Source organism: Cibotium barometz, chromosome 52 (genome assembly GCF_041138505.1).
Source record: "Cibotium barometz isolate CiBa-2024 chromosome 52, ASM4113850v1, whole genome shotgun sequence".
NCBI lineage: Eukaryota > Viridiplantae > Streptophyta > Polypodiopsida > Cyatheales > Cibotiaceae > Cibotium > Cibotium barometz.
In genome coordinates, this window is record NC_141097.1 from 25,514,253 (window position 1) to 25,533,255 (window position 19,003).

General features: G+C 41.2%; 1 protein-coding gene across 1 annotated transcript; it reads left to right on the plus strand.

Moving 5' to 3' along the window:
- Positions 1 to 17,232: 17,232 nt before the first annotated feature.
- On the plus strand, positions 17,233 to 18,694 carry LOC147608993 (P-loop containing nucleoside triphosphate hydrolases superfamily protein). The gene is made up of 4 exons (XM_086788619.1): positions 17,233 to 17,330; positions 17,431 to 17,473; positions 17,578 to 17,657; positions 17,939 to 18,694. The coding sequence occupies exons 1-4, from the start codon at positions 17,291 to 17,293 to the stop codon at positions 18,451 to 18,453; spliced, it is 678 nt and encodes a 225-aa protein (XP_086644745.1). The 5' UTR covers positions 17,233 to 17,290; the 3' UTR covers positions 18,454 to 18,694.
- Positions 18,695 to 19,003: the final 309 nt, after the last annotated feature.

A 19,003-nucleotide genomic window follows, 5' to 3' on the forward strand; every position in this document is an offset into this window, starting at 1 on the left:
GAGGTGGAGAGAATCAGGCAAGAGGTGGAGATATTCAGGGAATGAATCATGGAGAAATCAAGGGGATTTGATGCTTGATGTAAACACTATAAATTGAGGCATAGCCCTAATGAGAATTTGCTGGTTTTTGAGTATCCATGCCTACATTAATTTATGTGCTAATTATTCACTAATTACGTCTTAATCACTTGATAATCACTTTGTTAATTATGCTGATTCTAGTGTTTGATCCACCATAGCTCATCATTATGCTCAAATTTCAACATGGTATCAGAGCCATGCCTAGAATCAACCAGATTTATGAGCCCATTAGTGAATTAATTAGGATTAGTAAAATAATTAGCAAAAAATTAATTTTTTAGTAAGCTTTCACTCTTCCCCTTCACCCCCAGCCAGTGGAGGACTCTATTCTCCATGCACACTTAATATTAGGCTATGCCCTCTTAGCTTAAGCTAGCCAACACTCTTGGCTACCAGCCCATCGAAACGGCGCAGCAAACCGCCAAAGAAATTAGGAGAAATCACGATTTTCGCCGGCGCCTTTTTTCTGAGATGTTTGTGACATTGCAACTTCCACAGGTCAAAGCTCTCTAATTCCTCTTAGCCCAAGGGGTAATCAAGCATGCTCTACAAGCTGGTGAAGTCAGAATTGAGTTTTATCAAGTCTACAGAGAGATCAAAGCTCTTCATCAAATCTGCAGGTGACTTTGGTAAAACAGAGATTAAGCTTTCATTATTTGGTCAAATCTTGTGTTTCTTGGCTTAATCCTCTACTAGACTCATTTCTATTGATGCCTTTGAAAGCATTTGAGCTCATTTGAAGTGGAAGGCATCAGATCTGGGCTCCCCGCATACTCTGTTTTCTGCACACAAACCAGAGCATTAATTTGCTAATCAGTGATTAATCAGTGCTAATCACTGTACTTTGGTGCAATTGAGGGTTCAAATTAACCATTAGGTATCTGATACAGATCCCTAAAGCTTCAGATTGCAAATCGGAGTTGGTTTGATACTCCAACCGTCCCGTACAAATTGGTTACTCTCAATTTAATGTAATTTCTGGTGATTTTATGCTGATAAAATTGTTGTAATCATCTATTAAACACCAGATTGAGTTGTAAAAGGGTAGACACTGCCCTTGAATCTTGAATTTGGATCAAGAGGTAAGACCCCCTTCACATCACCATGAATTCAGCACAGGAAATAGCCAAATTTAATGGAGAACAGTTTTATACATGGCAAACAAAAACCATGTATTTACTGATGAGGAAAAATCTGTGGGGATTAGTTGAAGGGAGAGATGAATGCCCAGAGAGAGGGGAAAATGAGTGGAAGAGTAGGAATGAAAAAGCATTGGGGCTTATTGCACTCAGTTTAAATGATGAGATCATCCATCATATCACAGGGATACAGTGGGCAAAAGATGCATGGGATGAACTCAATAAATTATTTGGTACACAAGCAAAAAATTCCAAGATAAATCTATTAATGCAATTTTACAAATTGGACATGAAGGAAAGTGAACCCTTAATCACACACTTGAACAAATATAAAAGCATTAAGCAACAGCTGGCAGCTATTGGCAAAAAGGTAGAAGATGATGAAGCATTAGCTGTACTTTTGAAGAGTGTGGATAAAGGAGATTATGAAAACATTGTAGCAACACTAAAGAATGTGCCTGAACTGAAGATACACGAGATAGAAGCAGCTCTACTGGAGCAAGAGAGCAGAGGCAAAGAGAAGAAAGAGCTCGACTCAACAGCAGGAGAGGAAAAAGCATTCTTCACCCGAGGAGGATTCTCTCGAGGACGAGGACGAGGAAGAGGCAGAGTAGGAGGGAGGACCTTCACTTGCCACAAATGTGGAAAGCCAGGACACATGGCGAGAGACTGCTACAGCAAACCCAGTGAAGAAGGAACGACATCGGCAAACTTCATGGAGGCTCCAAGAGAAGTGGAGTCGGATCATCTTTTCTGAGAGAGAGAGAGAGAGAGAACCCACAACCCAATGTAACCTGCCCCAATAAAGTAAAACCACCTCTGAGCCACCGATGATGTAGGCCAAGTGGTAGATGTATGTGTGAACACTTTAGTCAAGGTCACGGGCACTTATAGTAGCCTTGGACACATAGAGAGAGAGAGTGTCAAGGACTATGGAGTTTAGGGACTTGAGGCACTGGTCGCGGGCTATCAAGTAAGAGGGAAACTTGATACAGGGTCCAGGTGTGTTAGGATTATTCACTTGAGGGGAGGTGTTGAAATATACAAGTGAAAAGGGTGTGTGTGGGAACAAGCTCTTGGATAGAGGCTGTAAAAGAGGAGATGTAATTGTGAAAGAACCTGTGAAAAGGTTAGGAGAATCTACTGGGAGAGAATAATGGGTAGCATGAGGGAATTTAGGAGTGTGGAGATATTCTGGGAGATATTCAGGGAAAAGAGAAGAGGTGGAGAGAATCAGGCAAGAGGTGGAGATATTCAGGGAATGAATCATGGAGAAATCAAGGGGATTTGATGCTTGATGTAAACACTATAAATTGAGGCATAGCCCTAATGAGAATTTGCTGGTTTTTGAGTATCCATGCCTACATTAATTTATGTGCTAATTATTCACTAATTACGTCTTAATCACTTGATAATCACTTTGTTAATTATGCTGATTCTAGTGTTTGATCCACCATAGCTCATCATTATGCTCAAATTTCAACAATGACATGAATGTATTTGTTGCTGAGATTAAAGATCTCAAGGAACAGTTGATTTCTACAGGTGAGATTATTCCTAATCATTCTCTTGTGCAGACTGTTTTTGATGCTTTACCTGAGTCATATCAGACTTTTGCTTCCACGTGGAGACTTGTTACTGAGGACAGACCTAATGTTGTCAAGTATGATACTTTAGTTAACAAGCTCTTGCAAGAAGCGCAGTCCAGGCAAAACAAGGCTAGGCAGCATGCAGTTGATCAAGCATTTGTTGCTGCCCAGCAGAGAAGTGGTAAGGCAGCCCCTTCCACTGTTTCTTCTCCTATTAGTAGGTCTGTAACTTCTGCTCCTTCCACAGGTAGCAACAATAGGTCTGAGAAGGCTCTTGATAAAGGCAAGAAAAAAATGAGGTGCAACTATTGTAAGGTAACTGATCATGTCATTAAGAATTGCCCTAAGCTAAAGGCTAAAGAGGCAAAGAAGAAAGAGTCAAATGCAGCCACAATAGCGGATGCTTTTACAAATGCAGATTCTGGAAATGTTGTGCAGGATACAGAATGGGCGTTTAGCGTGTATTGCCAGTATGATCCATCTATACATGATGCATGTTTGGCAGTTTCTATTGACTCTCATGTATGGTATTTTGACAGTGGTGCTATAAAGCACATTACCTCGCATCGTGATATGTTCACTTGTCTTGAGGCTGTCCCTAATGGGAATACTCACATGTGCCAATAATGCTTCTTACCCAGTGAAGAGCATTGGTAAAATTATGCTTACTACTGCAAATGGCAGCGCTTTCACACTTTCAGATGCTTTGTATGTGCCAGGGATAAAGAAGAATCTATTGTCTGTCTCTGTGCTTGCTAGACTTGGACTTGTAGTCAAATTTGTGGATGACAGATGTACTGTTCTCATGACTTGACTTCTGGTGATACGATTATTGTATCTGGCACCTTGTTTCGTGGGCTGTATAGGCTCAATTCTTATGACAAGTGTGTGGAAGATTCAACAAATGCAGTTTTTGATGAAAAGGCAGTTTCAGATGCAAAACTATGGCATGCTCGTTTTGGTCATCTGAACTTTGCTAGTTTGCTACGTTTGCAAAAATTTGATATGGTTGCTTCATTGCCGCCTCTTGAGGCACCATTGAAACATGTTAGGCTGTATTTTGGGCAAAATGCAGCGTTTTGCATTTCCAAAGGATGGTTCTATGCGGGCCACTCACAAATTGCAACTTGTACATAGTGATGTATGTGGGCCTATGCAAACTCCGTCATTTGGTAAACACTTGTACTTCGTGACTTTCATTGATGATTACTCAAGGCATGCATGGGTATATCCACCGAAGGCAAAGTCCGAAGTGTTTTTGTGCTTCAAACAGTTTTTACTTATGGTTGAAAATGTATCCAATTGTAATGTGGGCACCCTCCGTTCTGATCGAGGGGGGGAGTACATGTCTAAAGAGTTTGATGCATTTCTAGCTAGTCGTGGGATAAAACACCAATGTACAGTGCCGTATACCCCTCAGCAAAATGGTATTGCTGAGAGGAAAAACAGGTCACTTATGGAGATGGCACGATATATGGTCAAGAGCCAAGCTTTGCCACATGCATTTTGGCTTGAGGCTGTCATGTATGCTGCATATGTACTCAACAGGTGTCCCACTAAGGCCTTGCAGTCTATTACTGCATACGAAGCTTGGCATGGCAGGAAGCCTTCTATTGGTCACTTGCGTGTCTTTGGTTGCTTGGCCCATGCTTTAGTGCCTATGCAACAACGTAAAAAAATAGGATGATAAGGCAGTCAAATGCATTTTTGTTGGTTACAGTGCTGAGAGCAAGGGTTACTGTCACGTAGGCTGTAACGCCTGTGACCGACGGCGGTAGACCGGATGGCCATGTCCGGGGTTCAGTGGGAGAGGACGCCCATGCGGAGTCATGGGCGGCCAGGCTAGTGTGGACGGCAGGCCACACACTATATAGCCTGGGGGATGAGGGGCAATCCTCATTCTTCCTCTATGGCTGGGTGGTGGTGAGCCAGAGGCCGTCCCCTCCTGTGGTAACGCTCGTAGTGGTGTTACAGCGATCTAACAGTTACAAATTGTATCATCCGTAGTAGTCAAAGCATATCTTGATTGTATCATCCGTAGTAGTCTAACAGTTACAGATTGTATCATCCGTAGTAGTCAAAGCATATCTTGATTAGTCGAGATGTTGTTTTTGTGGAAGATGCTGTGCAGCCTTTGTTATCATGTACCAAAGAGACAGGTGTGAGCTCACGGGATGTATTTGATACGTTGTTGCCTCTGTTTACAGGTAGGAATTCAAATTTAAGTCCTAATGAGGCAAATATTCAGCCTATACAGATTTCAAATGACATCATAGATCAGCCTATTTCTGATGCAGATTTACAGGATGTAATTTATGAGGATAGGGCTGAAAATGAGCAGGCTAGAGGTATGCCTAAATGGCTGGTGCAAACCTTGCGTGATAGTAAAATTGATGCACCTATTTCTAGTCGTACTCGTTCAGGTTTTCAGCATGCCTCTTACGCATCAGATTGTTATGCTTTGGCTATGTCTAGTATGTGTGAGGAGGAAGAACCTCTTTCATTTGATGAGGCACAAAAAAAAGAAAATTGGTTGGCTACAATGCAAAGTGAATATGATGCTATAATGAAGAATGGTACATGGTCTTTATGTGATTTGCCTATTGGTAAAAAGGTCATTGGATGTAAGTGGGTCTTTAAGTTGAAACGAAAGCCAGATGGCAGTGTTGATTGCTATAAGGCTAGACTTGTTGCAAAGGGTTATACTCAAGAAAAAGGCATTGATTTTGATGAGACCTTTGCTCCCACTTGTCGTATGACTACCATTCGTAGCATTTGTGCATTGGCAGCTCATAATGGTTGGAATGTACATCAGTTGGACATAAAGACTGCGTTCTTGAATGGAGATTTGTATGAGGAGGTGTATGTATCGCAACCTCGTGGTTTTGTTCAAAGAGGGCAGGAAAACAAAGCGTGCAAGTTGAGAAAGGCTTTATATGGTTTAAAGCAAGCTCCACCAGCTTGGTATGAAAAGATACATGCATATTTGACTGCACATGGTTTTCAGAATAGTCCAACAGAAAGCACTTTGTATGTTAAACATGTGGATGATGTACATCTAATCATTGCTCTCTATGTCGATGACATGCTGCTTACAGGACCAAATGAGAGTCATATTGCTGATTTTAAGGCTGATTTGAATGCCTCTTTTGAGATGTCAAATTTGGGACATTTGCATCATTATTTGGGGATACAATTTAAGCAATGTGATGGAGATATTGCTTTGTGTCAGACAAAGTATATTGAGACATTGTTGCGGAGATTTAGCCTTGAAGACTGCAAGCCTATTGCTACTCCAATGGAGACAAGTTTGAAGTTGAGTCTTCATGATGCTGGAGATCACTTTGATGTCACACTCTATCAGACAGCTGTTGGTTGCCTCATTTATGTATGCATTACGAGGCTGGACATTCAGTTTGCAGTCTCACAGGTGAGCAGATTTATGCATAGCCCAGGGTCTTAGCATTGGAAGGCAGTTAAACGTATCTTTCGCTACTTGAGTGGCACCATACATCTTGGGTTGTTTTATCCCAAGGGGGGATCGTTGCCGCCAGATTTACATGCTTTTTCGGACTCAGATTGGGCTGGTTGCTATGACACAAGAGTGTCCACAAGTGGTTTTTGTTTCATGCTCGGTAGCTCATGCATATCTTGGTTGAGCAAGAAGCAACCTACTGTGGCCACTTCTAGTTGTGAAGCTGAGTACAAGGCAGCTTTCACAGCTTCTACGGTTAAGTGTGTGTGGCTCAGACGGCTTATGGTGGCTGACTTGGGTGTTGGACGGGAGTCTACCACCTCTATCTACACTGACAATCAGAGCGCATTGGCAGTTGCGAGAAACCTAGTTTTTCATGCTCGCACAAAGCACATTGAGGTGCATTATCACTATGTCAAGGAGAGACTCTCAACAGGAGAGATCAGCTTGGCCTATGTGCCAACACAGGACAACCTCGTCGATCTTTTCTCACAAAGGCGCTTCCTCGTTTGAGAAGTTTGAAGCTTTCCGTAAAGCTTTGGGCTTGCTCCCCTTTGTGGACTGATCTACTTTAGGCATGGCACTTCCCTATACATGAGTGCCAGCTCTCGTTCACACCATCACTCCAGGGGAGATTTGTTGCCATATATATAGGCAGTGATGTGTGTGAATACACTTAGGACCGCCGGGGCACTTTTTCCCTCTTTAGGAGGTTTTTCTCCCTGGCTTGTATATATGCCCATCATTCTAGGGCTAACTTATCTTTTGTACATTGACACAATCTAATACATTGTGTGTTGTGTGCATTCTTGCTTCTTCTTCTCCAAGCTTGGTGTGCTTTCCTGCAACCCTAATTCCAACACCCCACGTAGTGGAGAAGCTCAAGGGGCAGCACACAATGAGATGATATAAAGATGATAAGTATACCCCAAGATGGGTATATACTAGCACGGGGGAAAAACCTCCTAAAGAGGGAAAAAGTGTCCTTACGGGTCCTAGTGTGTTCACACACATCACTACCAAATATGGTTACAAATCCCTCCTAAAATGATGATGTGCACAAGGTGTGAGTTGGCACTAGAAGTACAGAGATGTGCAAAGCTCTTTTGGATTGTGATGATAGGGAGCCTAGACTAGTCCCCAAAAGGGAAGTAAGTTTAAAGCTTTGCGAAAATCTTCAAACTTCTCTTGTGGGAGAGCCGTGCCAAGCTCTTTTGGACTGTGATGATAGGGAGCCTAGACTAGTCCCCAAAAGGGAAGTAAGTTTAAAGCTTTGCAAAAAGCTTCAAACTTCTCTTGTGGGAGAGCCTTTGTGAACAAATCTACCAAGTTGTCTTGTATTGACACATAAGCCAAGATGATTTTCCTTACAGAGCATCTCTCCCTTACATAATGATAGTGCTCCTCAATGTGCTTTGTACGAGCATGAAAAACTGGACTTCTCGCCATAGTGCTCTGACTATCAGCAGCGAAGACGGTAGTGTAGCTAAGGACTCGCCAATACCCAAATCAACAATAAGGTGCTTGATCTAAACACAATCAACTGTAGCTCTAAATGCTACCTTGTACTTAGCTTCATAGCTAGAAGTGGCCGCTGTAGTGGGTGTTGAAAATACAAGTGAATAGGGTGTGTGCGGGAACAAGCCCTTGGTTAGAGGCTGTAAAAGAGGATGAGTAAATGTGAAAGAACCTGTGAAAAGGTGAGAAGAATCTACTGGGAGAGAATAAAGGGTAGCATGAGAAGATTTAGGAAGTGTGGAGATATTCTGGGAAGTGTGTGGAGATATTCTAGGAAAAGTGAAGAGGTGGAGAGAATTAGGAAAAAGAGGTGGAGTGAATCATGGAGAAATCAGTGGGATTTGATGCTTGATGTAAACTCTATAAATTGAGGCATTGCCCTAATGAGAATTTGCTGGTTTTTGAGTATCCATGCCTACATTAATCTAATCACTTTGTTAATGATGTTGATTCTAGTGTTTGATCCACCATAGCTTATCACAATGCTCTAATTTCAACATGGTATCAGAGCCATGCTAATTTGTGAGCCCATTATCTTGCTAATTATTTTGCTAATTAGGATTAGTAGAAAATTATAAATTTTTCTCTTTTTTCAACTCATCTCTGTACCCCCAGCCAGTGGAGGAGCTCCCCCTCCTTGCACACATAAAATTAGCCCAAACCCTTCTAGCCATAGATAGCCAACTCCTTGCTACTCCAGCCAGTCAAATCAGAAGCGCAAACCGCCAACCGGATGAAGAGAAATCGTGTTTTTATCAAGCTACGTTTTTCTACAGCAAATCAGTAATTTCCACTTCATCAAATCAAATTGCTCTAATTCCTCTTAGCCCCAGGGGTTTTCAAGCATGCTCTACAAGCTGGTGAAAACAGAATTTAGTTTCATCAACTCTACAGTGAGATCCAAGCTCTTCATCAAATCTGCAGGTGACTTTGGTAAAATAGAGATTAAGCTTTCAATATTTGGTCAAATCTTGTGTTTCTTGGCTTAATCCTCTACTAGACTCATTGCTTTTGATGGCTTTGAAAGCATTTGAGCTCATTTGAAGTCTAAGGCACCAGACCTGGACTCCCGCATACTTCGTTTTCTTCATACAAAACAGTGGATTAATTTGCTAATCAGTGAATTAATCAGTGTTAATCACTATATTTTGGTACAATTGAGGGTTCAAATTAACCATTAGGTATCTAATACAGATCCCTATAACTTCAGATTGCAATTCGGAGTTGGTTTGATACTCCAACCATCCCGTACAAATTGGTTACCCTTGATTTAATGTAATTTCTGGTAAAATTGTGCTGATAAAATTGTGATAATCATCATTTTGCATTTAACCCTTGGTTAATGCTTGTAAATCTCACTCAAATTCAAGATTATTCACAACCAGAGTTGCATTTGGAATGTGCATAAGAATGAATGCTATACACATTATGTATTGGGCACATTGCATTAGTGTAAATATGGGATCAAACACTGCCCTTGTCCAGAATAAGGCAAGAGGTAAGACCTCCCGCATAATTTTGGGTTTGGATTGCATAATGACACAAGATAAACATCAAAAACCCAAAGGAACTGTCAGCAAATCATTTGAACATGTTGCTCACATGGAGCAAGAAGACCTGACGGACAAGCTCATGGCCCCAGCCATGAAAGAAGAAGAATATCTCTTTCCAAGAAGAAGATCCACACCAAGAAGATCTAAAGGAAGAATTGAAGAAAGACATGGACACGAGAAGAGAAGCTGCCACAAGAAGAGAAGCTGCCCCAAGAAGACTGAAAGAAGAGACGGACGCGTGGAGAGAAGCTGCCACGACAAGAAGACTGAAGAAAAGAGAAGATGTGAGGCTCCAAAGAGTGAGGAGCCATGTGAAAATCTCTGAGAGAGAGAGAGAGAGAGACCCCACAACCCAATGTAACTTGCTCCAACAAAGTAAAACCACCTCTGAGCCACCGATGATGTAGGCCACGTGGTAGATGTATGTGTGAGCACTTTAGTCAAGGTCGCGGGCAACTATAGTAAGCCTTGGACACATAGAGAGAGAGAGTGTCAAGGACTATGAGTTTAGGGACTCGAGGCACTGGTCGCAGGCTATCAAGTAAGAGAGAAACTTGATATAGGGTCCAGGTGTGCTAAGATAACTTGAGGGGACGTGTAGGCACTAGTCGTGGACTATCAAGTAAGGGGAGGCAAACTTGGTATAGGGTCTAGGTGTGCTAGCTTTATTCACTTGAGGGGAGGTGTTGAAAATACAAGTGAATAGGGTGTGTGCGGGAACAAGCCCTTGGTTAGAGGCTGTAAAAGAGGATGAGTAAATGTGAAAGAACCTGTGAAAAGGTGAGAAGAATCTACTAGGAGAGAATAAAGGGTAGCATGAGAAGATTTAGGAAGTGTGGAGATATTCTGGGAAGTGTGGAGATATTCTGGGAAAAGTGAAGAGGTGGAGAGAATCAGGAAAAAGAGGTGGAGTGAATCATGGAAAAATCAGTGGGATTTGATGCTTGATGTAAACTCTATAAATTGAGGCATTGCCCTAATGAGAATTTGCTGGTTTTTGAGTATCCATGCCTACATTAATCTATTTGCTAATTACCCACTAATTACGTCTTAATTATTTGCTAATTACCCACTAATTACATCTTAATTATTTGCTAATTACCCACTAATTACATCTTAATTATTTGCTAATCACTTTGTTAATGATGTTGATTCTAGTGTTTGATCCACCATAGCTCATCACAATGCTCTAATTTCAACAGTGGGTTGCTTCTTGCTGAGCCATGATATACATGAATCACTAAGGGGAAAGAAAAAACCACTCGTGGATACCATGTGTCATAACATCCCAGCCTAGTTCCAGTCTGTAAATGCACGTAGCTATGCTTTACTCCCCTTGGGATAAAATAACCCAAATGTGCTTGGTGCCCTTTAGGTAACGGAACACCTGTTTGACAGACCGCCAATGCTTTACGAATGGGCTATGCATAAATCTGCTCAATATTGAGACCACATACTGAATGTGCTTGGTGCCCTTTAGGTAATGGAACACCTGTTTTGACAGATTGCCAATGCTTTATGAATGGGCTATGCATAAATCTGCTCAATATTGAGACCACATACTGAATGTCAAGCTTGGTGTTACACAAAAAGATAAGGCATCCAATAGCTTCTTGATACAAGCTAGCATCAAGATGGTCACCTGCATCTTCAAAGCTTAGTCGTAAACCTGGCTCTATAGGTGTAGCCACAAGTTTATAGTCTTCAAGATTGAACCTCTTCAACAATGCATCTATGTGTTTTATCTGCAGCATAACAATGCCATGATTACGCTAACAAAACTCAATGCCCAAATAATAGTGCAACGGTCCAAGATCTGACATCTCAAAAGAATTCTCTAAATATTATCATCATTAGGACCTATGAGCAACATGTCATCAACGTATAACACGATGAACAATAAAACATCCTTAGTCCTCTTAATATAGAGGGTATTGTCAGTTGGGCTGTTGAAAAAACCCTGTGCAACCAAATATGCATGTATCTTTTTGTACCATGCTCTGGGAACCTGCTTAAGACCATATAAAGCTCCTTCAATCTGCATACTTTTGATTCCTAACTTTTTTGAACAAAACCACGAGGCTGAGATACATAGACCTCCTCATGCAAATCTCCATTCAAGAAAGTAGTTTTGATATCCAACTAACGTACATTCCAACCTTTATGTGCTGTAAATGCAATAATTGTAACCATTCAACATGTGGGTGCAAAGGTTTCACCATAGTCGATGCCTTTCTCTTATGCATAACCCTTTGCAACAAGCCTAGCTTTATATCACTCAACACTGCCATCTGCTCTATGATTGAGCTTGTAAACCCATTTCGTACCAATGGCCTTCTTACCAAGAGGCAAGTTTACCAAATTCCATGTATCATTTTCAAGTATCTAATCATACTCAGATTGCATAGAGCTCATTCAATTTTCAAATTCCTTTGCTTCATCAAAGGAGACAGGTTTGTCTTTATCACATAAACTGCACGTGTTTTGCTAGGCAAATGAGTGTCCAATTTGCTGTCCCCCATAGTGTTTGCACTAGCCATTTTGGCATACTTTTTGACAAATTAATTTCCCTTCTTTCCTTATCAATTGCATCATCCACATTTGCCTCATCAATAGGTTGATCTATGGGCTGAAAAACATGCTGATTTGTAACCTATGTGGGTTGATTTTCAGCGTTCCTTTGATTACCCAAATACTCTACACCAATGTGTGCTGCATTGAACAATGGAAGGAGAGTGTCGAATATGTCATGCGAACATACTTTTTGTTGTTTTTGATGTGAAAACAAGGGCTGAATTGCATCTTCCACAAATACAACATCTCTACTTGGTAGCAAGATGATAACCCTTACTTTTTGAGCTGTATCCCATAAAAATACATTTAACAGCCTTATTGTTAAGCTTGCTGTGAATCTTCTTAGGCACAAGTCCATAATCAAGACAACCAAAAATGCGTAAGTGATCCACAAAGGGCTTTTTGCCATTCCAAGTTTCAAAAGGCGTAATTGTATACAAAGCCTTTGTAGGACACCTATTCAAAACATATGTTGTACACATGACTGCTTCTAGCCAGAAACCAGAAGGGGTAACTCTTGACTTTTAACCATACATCGTGCCATCTCCATGAGAAACCTGTTTTTGTCTTTAGCTACACTGTTTTGCTGAGGTGTACATGGCATAGTACATTGGTGTTTTATCCCATGATCAACTATGTATGCATGACTCCTTAGATATATTCTCCCCCCCCCCTCTCAATCAGCACGTAGGATACCAATCTTACATGTAGAAGATTTTCAACCGTAGCAACAAAGTGCTTGAAGCACATAAAAACCTCTAATTTTTGTTTCAATGGATATACCCAGGTATGTCTGGAATAATCATCAATGAATGTGACAAAATAGTGTCCTCATAGGACCACACATCTCACTATGTACAAGCTGTAATTTTTGGACCACTCTAACTGAACCATCTTTGGGAAATGATGCCCGCTACATTTTTTTCAAGAATACAGATAGGGACTTCAAGATGTGGCAGCACTTCAAGATGTGGCAGCTCAGACACCATGTCATTTTTATGCAAATGCAACAAGATGCCGAAGTTTAAGTGACAAAAGCATACATGCCACAGCTTAGCATCACCCATTACCTTTGTGGCAAAAACTGTACATACAGCATGCCTTTGTGTTTCATATGCATTTAGCACTGTAAAGGCCATGAGATAAAGTACGAGAAGCAACAATTGCCTTGCCTCACTATGTGATCATGAACAATGTATCTTTCATCCACAAATTGAACCACTAAGCCAGCCTTAGTAATGGTAGAGAAAGATAACAAGTTCTTCTTGATCCCTGGTACATATAATACATATGAAAGTGTGATTGTTCCACCATTTTGTAGCACTGAGAACAATTTTACCAACTCCTTTTACATGATATGAGGAGTTGTTTGCACATGTTACAGTGTTTCCCTCTGGAGTAGATTCAAGTGATCTCAAGAACAAAATACGATGAGAAGTCATGTGCTTACTAGCACCATTGTCGAAATACCAGATATGTACACCTATAACAGCCATGCATACGTCTTTATGTGACTGCGTTGCACAATGAAAGCCCAATCATCATGTGTATAGTTTGTAGATTCTTTGTATTCTGCATTAGATGCTGATGCATTAGCTACTGCCATACCTAAGCCTCTCTTTTTCTCCTTTTGTAGTCGCTTCCTGCACTCATTAATGTAGTGACCAGGTTTCTTACAATAGTTGCATTTGCTCTTTTTCTTTGGCTTGTCGCCTTCCTTATCTGTAGGCTTCCCTGATGACTTTGGTTTTAGCTTATAACTACCTTGAGGAAAGGATTTACCTTTATCTCTGTTGACTGGTAGTAAAATCCTAATCTCTTATACACATGATAGATCTGTTTTGCCTGGATTACTCTTCTTGCAAGAGCACAGAAACCAACTCCTCAAACTTCAAGGCATTGGATTGCCTTTCATCATGAGTTTGATAGGGTAGAAGCAAATCCTTGATAAGAGTCGTGCAACACATTTAAGACAGTAAGCACCAATGAACTGTTAGGATATACTTTATCAACACTGGCCAACTACTCTCTCTAAAATCCTTTATTTTTATAAGAAAACGATCCATGGAGTCTCCCTCATCCATTTACTCTAACTCTAATTTCTTGTATATATAAGCAACAAGTGCTTCATTACATGCCTGGTACAATGGTGCAAGTGCATCCCAAGCATGTTTAGCACTCCTACATGCCCGAATGTGAGGAATGATACTTCTCTTGATTGAAAAAGCAAGCAACGCATGTGCCTGTGCATCTCTTCCATCCCACTTTGTTGTTCCTGCGTAGGAGGTATGCTATGTTATGGTAATGCACCATGTGAAACTGAGTCTGTGTCTGCAAATGTGCCTTCTACATCATGTTCATCAGAGGAACCATGACATTTCTCAATACCAACCACAACATTCCACAGCCCTTTTGCTACCAATACATGCCGCATCATATAGGACTATAACGGGTAGTTGGTCCCATCAAGCTTATCCTCAACGGGTAGATAACATACGAAATACATGACTATCTGCCATTTCTGATAATACCCAAGAAAGTAATCACGCAACTTGCAAGTGCTACTTTGATGCAACCAAGGTGGCTGTTAATAAGGCCGCTGACAATGGGGACCTGCAAGGTGTAAGAAAGAAATGCATAGTAAAGTGAGTAGAAATTTTGGTCGTAAGATGTAGAGATTGATGTCGCTAAATGTAGCTCGTAGACAAGATCCGGTGTCGTGAGTGTCTATTGATGCTTTGTCGTGTATCTACACACATGTTTGTAGTAGATCTGACAAAACTTCTCCAGAATCCGATGAAGAACAATGCAAATCTGGTCCTCGAAGATGTATGTAGAAAACTAAAAACCACGCGAATGGCCCCCAAAATGCACTCGAAATGAAAATCTGACCGGAATTTACAATACAAAGTACTACATACTTCTCGTTCCTCTTTCTTCTCCCAAAAGGAAGGGTAGGTAGCAGCACAGGGGCGAGGAGCATATGCTCTAATACCAATTGTTGGAAATAGGGTTATAGGAATGCACACACACACATACGCACAGTGGAGAAGCTCAAGGGAGCACACAATGAGATGGTAGATAGAAAATGAATGCGTGGTGTAAAAAGATGATAAGTATACCCCAAGATGGGTGTATACTAGCACGAGGGAAAAAACCTCCTAAAGAGGGAAAAAGTGCCCCGACTGGTCCTAGTGTGTTCACACACATCACTACCAAATATGGCTACACCTCCTACTATCAGTTGTACATATAAATATAATTGAAAATGACGGGAAAAACTTAATTAAAAAAACACCCTCTACACATATGCTTACACGCAAAAAACGCATAAACACATATACACACACAAATTGAAAATACACACCCCCCTCCCCCATCTCTCTTCATTTTGCACACATCCCCTTTTTCCCTAATTGTCCCCCCACGCCCTACCCCTCCTTAAAAAAATAAAAAATAAAAAATCACCCCCTTTTTTTAAATCCCCTCCCCACCTCTCTTCCTCCCCTTTTTTAAAAAATCCCCTCCCCACCTCTCTTCCCCCCTTTTTAAAATACCCAAAAAAGTGATAGTTTCAAAAACCCTCCCCCCCTTAAAAAAAACCCCCTTACACTACCCCTCTCCCACTATATTATTTTCTTATAAAAAATAATAAAACAAAAATTTTCTCTCTTTATTATTAAAAACCCTCAATTTATTTTTTTTCGAAAGAAAAAAAACAGAAAAAATTATGGCAATGTAGCCCCACAATGGCGTGGGCTTGCGTATGCAGTGTAGTCCATGATGCCCAGGCCCAAAAGTATGAGCCTTAATCTCTTTGGATGCTAAAAGCATGTTGATTACATAATATTATTTTGCTAAAGACATTATGCTATAGTTTTTTAAGATTCATAATATTCTTTTTTTTTGGTGGAGTTCTCTTAGCACACTAACAATGGTTCCATGTTTTTTTATTAACCACGCACAATTCATAAATTATACATGGTCCCTCTCATAAACACAATCTAATAATGGTTTCAAGTTTTTTTTATCAACCATGCACAATTCATAATTTATACATGGTCCCTCTCATAAGCGCAATTTTTGCTATGCATTGCTCATCTTTAGACAATTTGGATGGCAATTTGGCACGCCACAATCTTTTTCTACATCTTGGCATATCAAACCCCTTAAGAAGAAGAGAGATGGAATATTGCTAAACACTATGGTTTGCCTTTTTACAAAGACATGCCAAAAATGTAATATAAAATCTCTTTCACACTAAATGCCTTTGGCCAAAAAAGTACTTTTTTAAGGACCTTTGTGGATTGACTTGACAATGGCGTTATTTAAAGTCTCTCCTATCATCATCCACACTCAACCACTTTTGCCTCACCTAACCCAAAAGCCCTTCTTTTCAATGAATCCACAACAAAAACAACATACCTTTGCTACTAAAACTCGAGAAGTGAGCATGAAATCTAGAGAGAGGGAGGGAGAAAGATCTTGTTGTCACTGTATGAGTTTACCTTATAGAGAGATGAAGAGGCCACTAGCAACATGAAAAAATCCTAATTAAGACGTGCCACACACACAGTTTGGCAAGGAGAGGGAAAGGTGGTCTCTTGAACCTCTATAGCTATTGGAAAAGGGGGATGCAGTACCCTCTTTCTATTGTGGGAGTTCTACATATCTTTTTTAATTAATGTGTGTGCGCCGGAGAGAGAGAGAGAGAGAGAGAGAGAGAGAGAGAGAGAGAGAGAGAGAGAGAGAGAGGAAAGTTTTATTAAGACAACCAAAACGGCCTATGAGACCCAATACATAAATGAAGACCATAAATGTGTGTGAGAGAGAGAGAGAGAGAGAGAGAGAGAGAGAGAGAGAGAGAGAGAGAGAGAGAGAAAGAGAGAGAGAGAGAGAGAGAGAGAGAAAGAGAGAGAGAGAGAGAGGTATTAACGTCGGTAGAATGCAACACAAGGGCATATACGACCAACGGTGGGACTTGAACTCCGGTGGATCATGGCAGAAAGGTAGTGTGAGGGTCCTCTTTTATTACACACACACACTGAGAGAGAGAGAGAGAGTCTAAGGGCCATCACAGACTGTGGGTGGAACCACATTTTCCAAAAAAAAGTGGAAAAATCTTGAAAGTGCCCTGAGGAGTATTGCATGTCCGTCTCCCCGCCCGTGAATTTTTGTGTGGAAAATTCAGGTCCACCATCTGTAGATGTGTAAGCCCCCTGAGAGGCACCAACAAATACTAGTTTCCAACCTGGGTGTGGCATCTTCGTCCGGACACAAGTGGACCGGTGAGTGTGAACATATGAGTCCAGCTGGCACTATTTTCAAGCAAGACAAAGGGACCTGCGCAAACAGGAAAGAATGGCAACCGCAGCAGCAGCGGGAACAAGCAAACCTGCAGGTTTGTTTCTTAATCTACTAAGCGTGCTTAATCTGTCAGTCCGATTAATCTGCTTCAGTAGAGGATTTTCTATCTACCCTCAGCTTTGATCTGTCCCCAGGTCTGGCTATGGTGATCATGGGCGTTTCCGGAAGTGGAAAGTCGTAAGAAAACAAGCGAACCCAACTGTTGCTTTCTGTTTCTTGCCATTTTAGGGGGGGGGGGAGGGGGGGAAATTTGTTCAGATTATGTGTTTGGGTTCATGCAGGACAATTGGAGACTTGCTGGCAAAATCTCTGAGCTGCTCCTTTCTTGATGCTGATGACTTCCACTCTGCAGAAAATAAAGGTAGTCTAAATACTGATCTTTAAAAAAAAAAACACTTTGAATAATGAAGATCCTGTTTTATGATAGATTTAAGAAAAAATGATTTGGGTTCTTTTTGGAACAATAAAATGGAAAATTTAGTTTTCTGTATATGTGTATGTTTGTGTGTGTGTGTGTGTGAGAGAGAGAGAGAGAGAGAGAGAGATTAAAATGCCTACAAATGCACGGAATAGAGGTGTCCTCAGGGTGAAATCTGCTACACACAGTGCTTTTCTTTCCCTCTCTCTTTTTTGGTTGGGCAGAGAAGATGAAGAGTGGGATCCCCTTGACTGATTCTGACAGAATACCATGGCTGGAGACGCTCCGAGATGCACTGCTTGACTACATCCTCCATGGGAAGGTGGTGATCCTTGCCTGCTCAGCATTGCAACCCTCATACAGGAGCATCCTTAGGACTGCCGACTATGATTGCATTTTTGAAATGCAAGACAAAGATGAAGCCGAGCTGGATCTGGCAGAGGAGGACAGCCAAATCTGGGCAAAACATGGGCAGCGGCTGGGTCCAGCATCACCCCCTTCTTCCCAGAGAGTTAAGTTCTTCCTCTTGAATGGATCCAGGGACCTGTTTGCATCACGGCTGGAATCGAGGCTCAAAGAGGGTGCCCATTTCATGCCTCCAGCTTTGCTGCAATCACAGATGAATTCTTTGAAGGTTACTGAGAATGAAGGGATCATCTTTTTGGATGCGAGCATGAGCCCTGAGGCAATTGTGGATCACATTAAAGAGGCCATATGCCACGATGTTCACGATGCCTAGCAGGGATATCCGCCTCTCAGCAAGACTTCTTTCCTCCCTTGGCATCCTAAAAGTCTAGTAAGCCAAGGGTATTGCTTAAAAAAATAATCAAGTTTGCTTGATCTTGGAATAAGCCAAGAGCTTTTCCTCCAGAATAAAACACACTCCAAAAGGGAGTGGCATTAATCACTGAGAAGTATTGTACTTTGTAATAATTTTTACATTTATTCCGTTCATTTGATTATCGATTTCTTTCAACTCATAGGGCTTGTCCATGGACAAGAGGTAAACACAGGAACGTTGGAAGCCTTTTTCTTCTACATGAGGCATGGCTTGGATGGCATCAGCATGTAAGGGCTCTACAGCAACTTGTGTTCATCATCTGCTCAGCTTTACAAGGCATGATAGCATGTACGTGCGCAATAATGTGCTGGAGAGCGTGCACAAATTGTTGTTTCTTGAATTTAAAGGGCTCCTGGAATCCTCCTGCAAACCCAAAACTCTGATCATAAAAACTCAGTGCATTTGTATTTTGCTTTGCTTCCCTTTGGGTCTTTGGGCTTTGACAGCT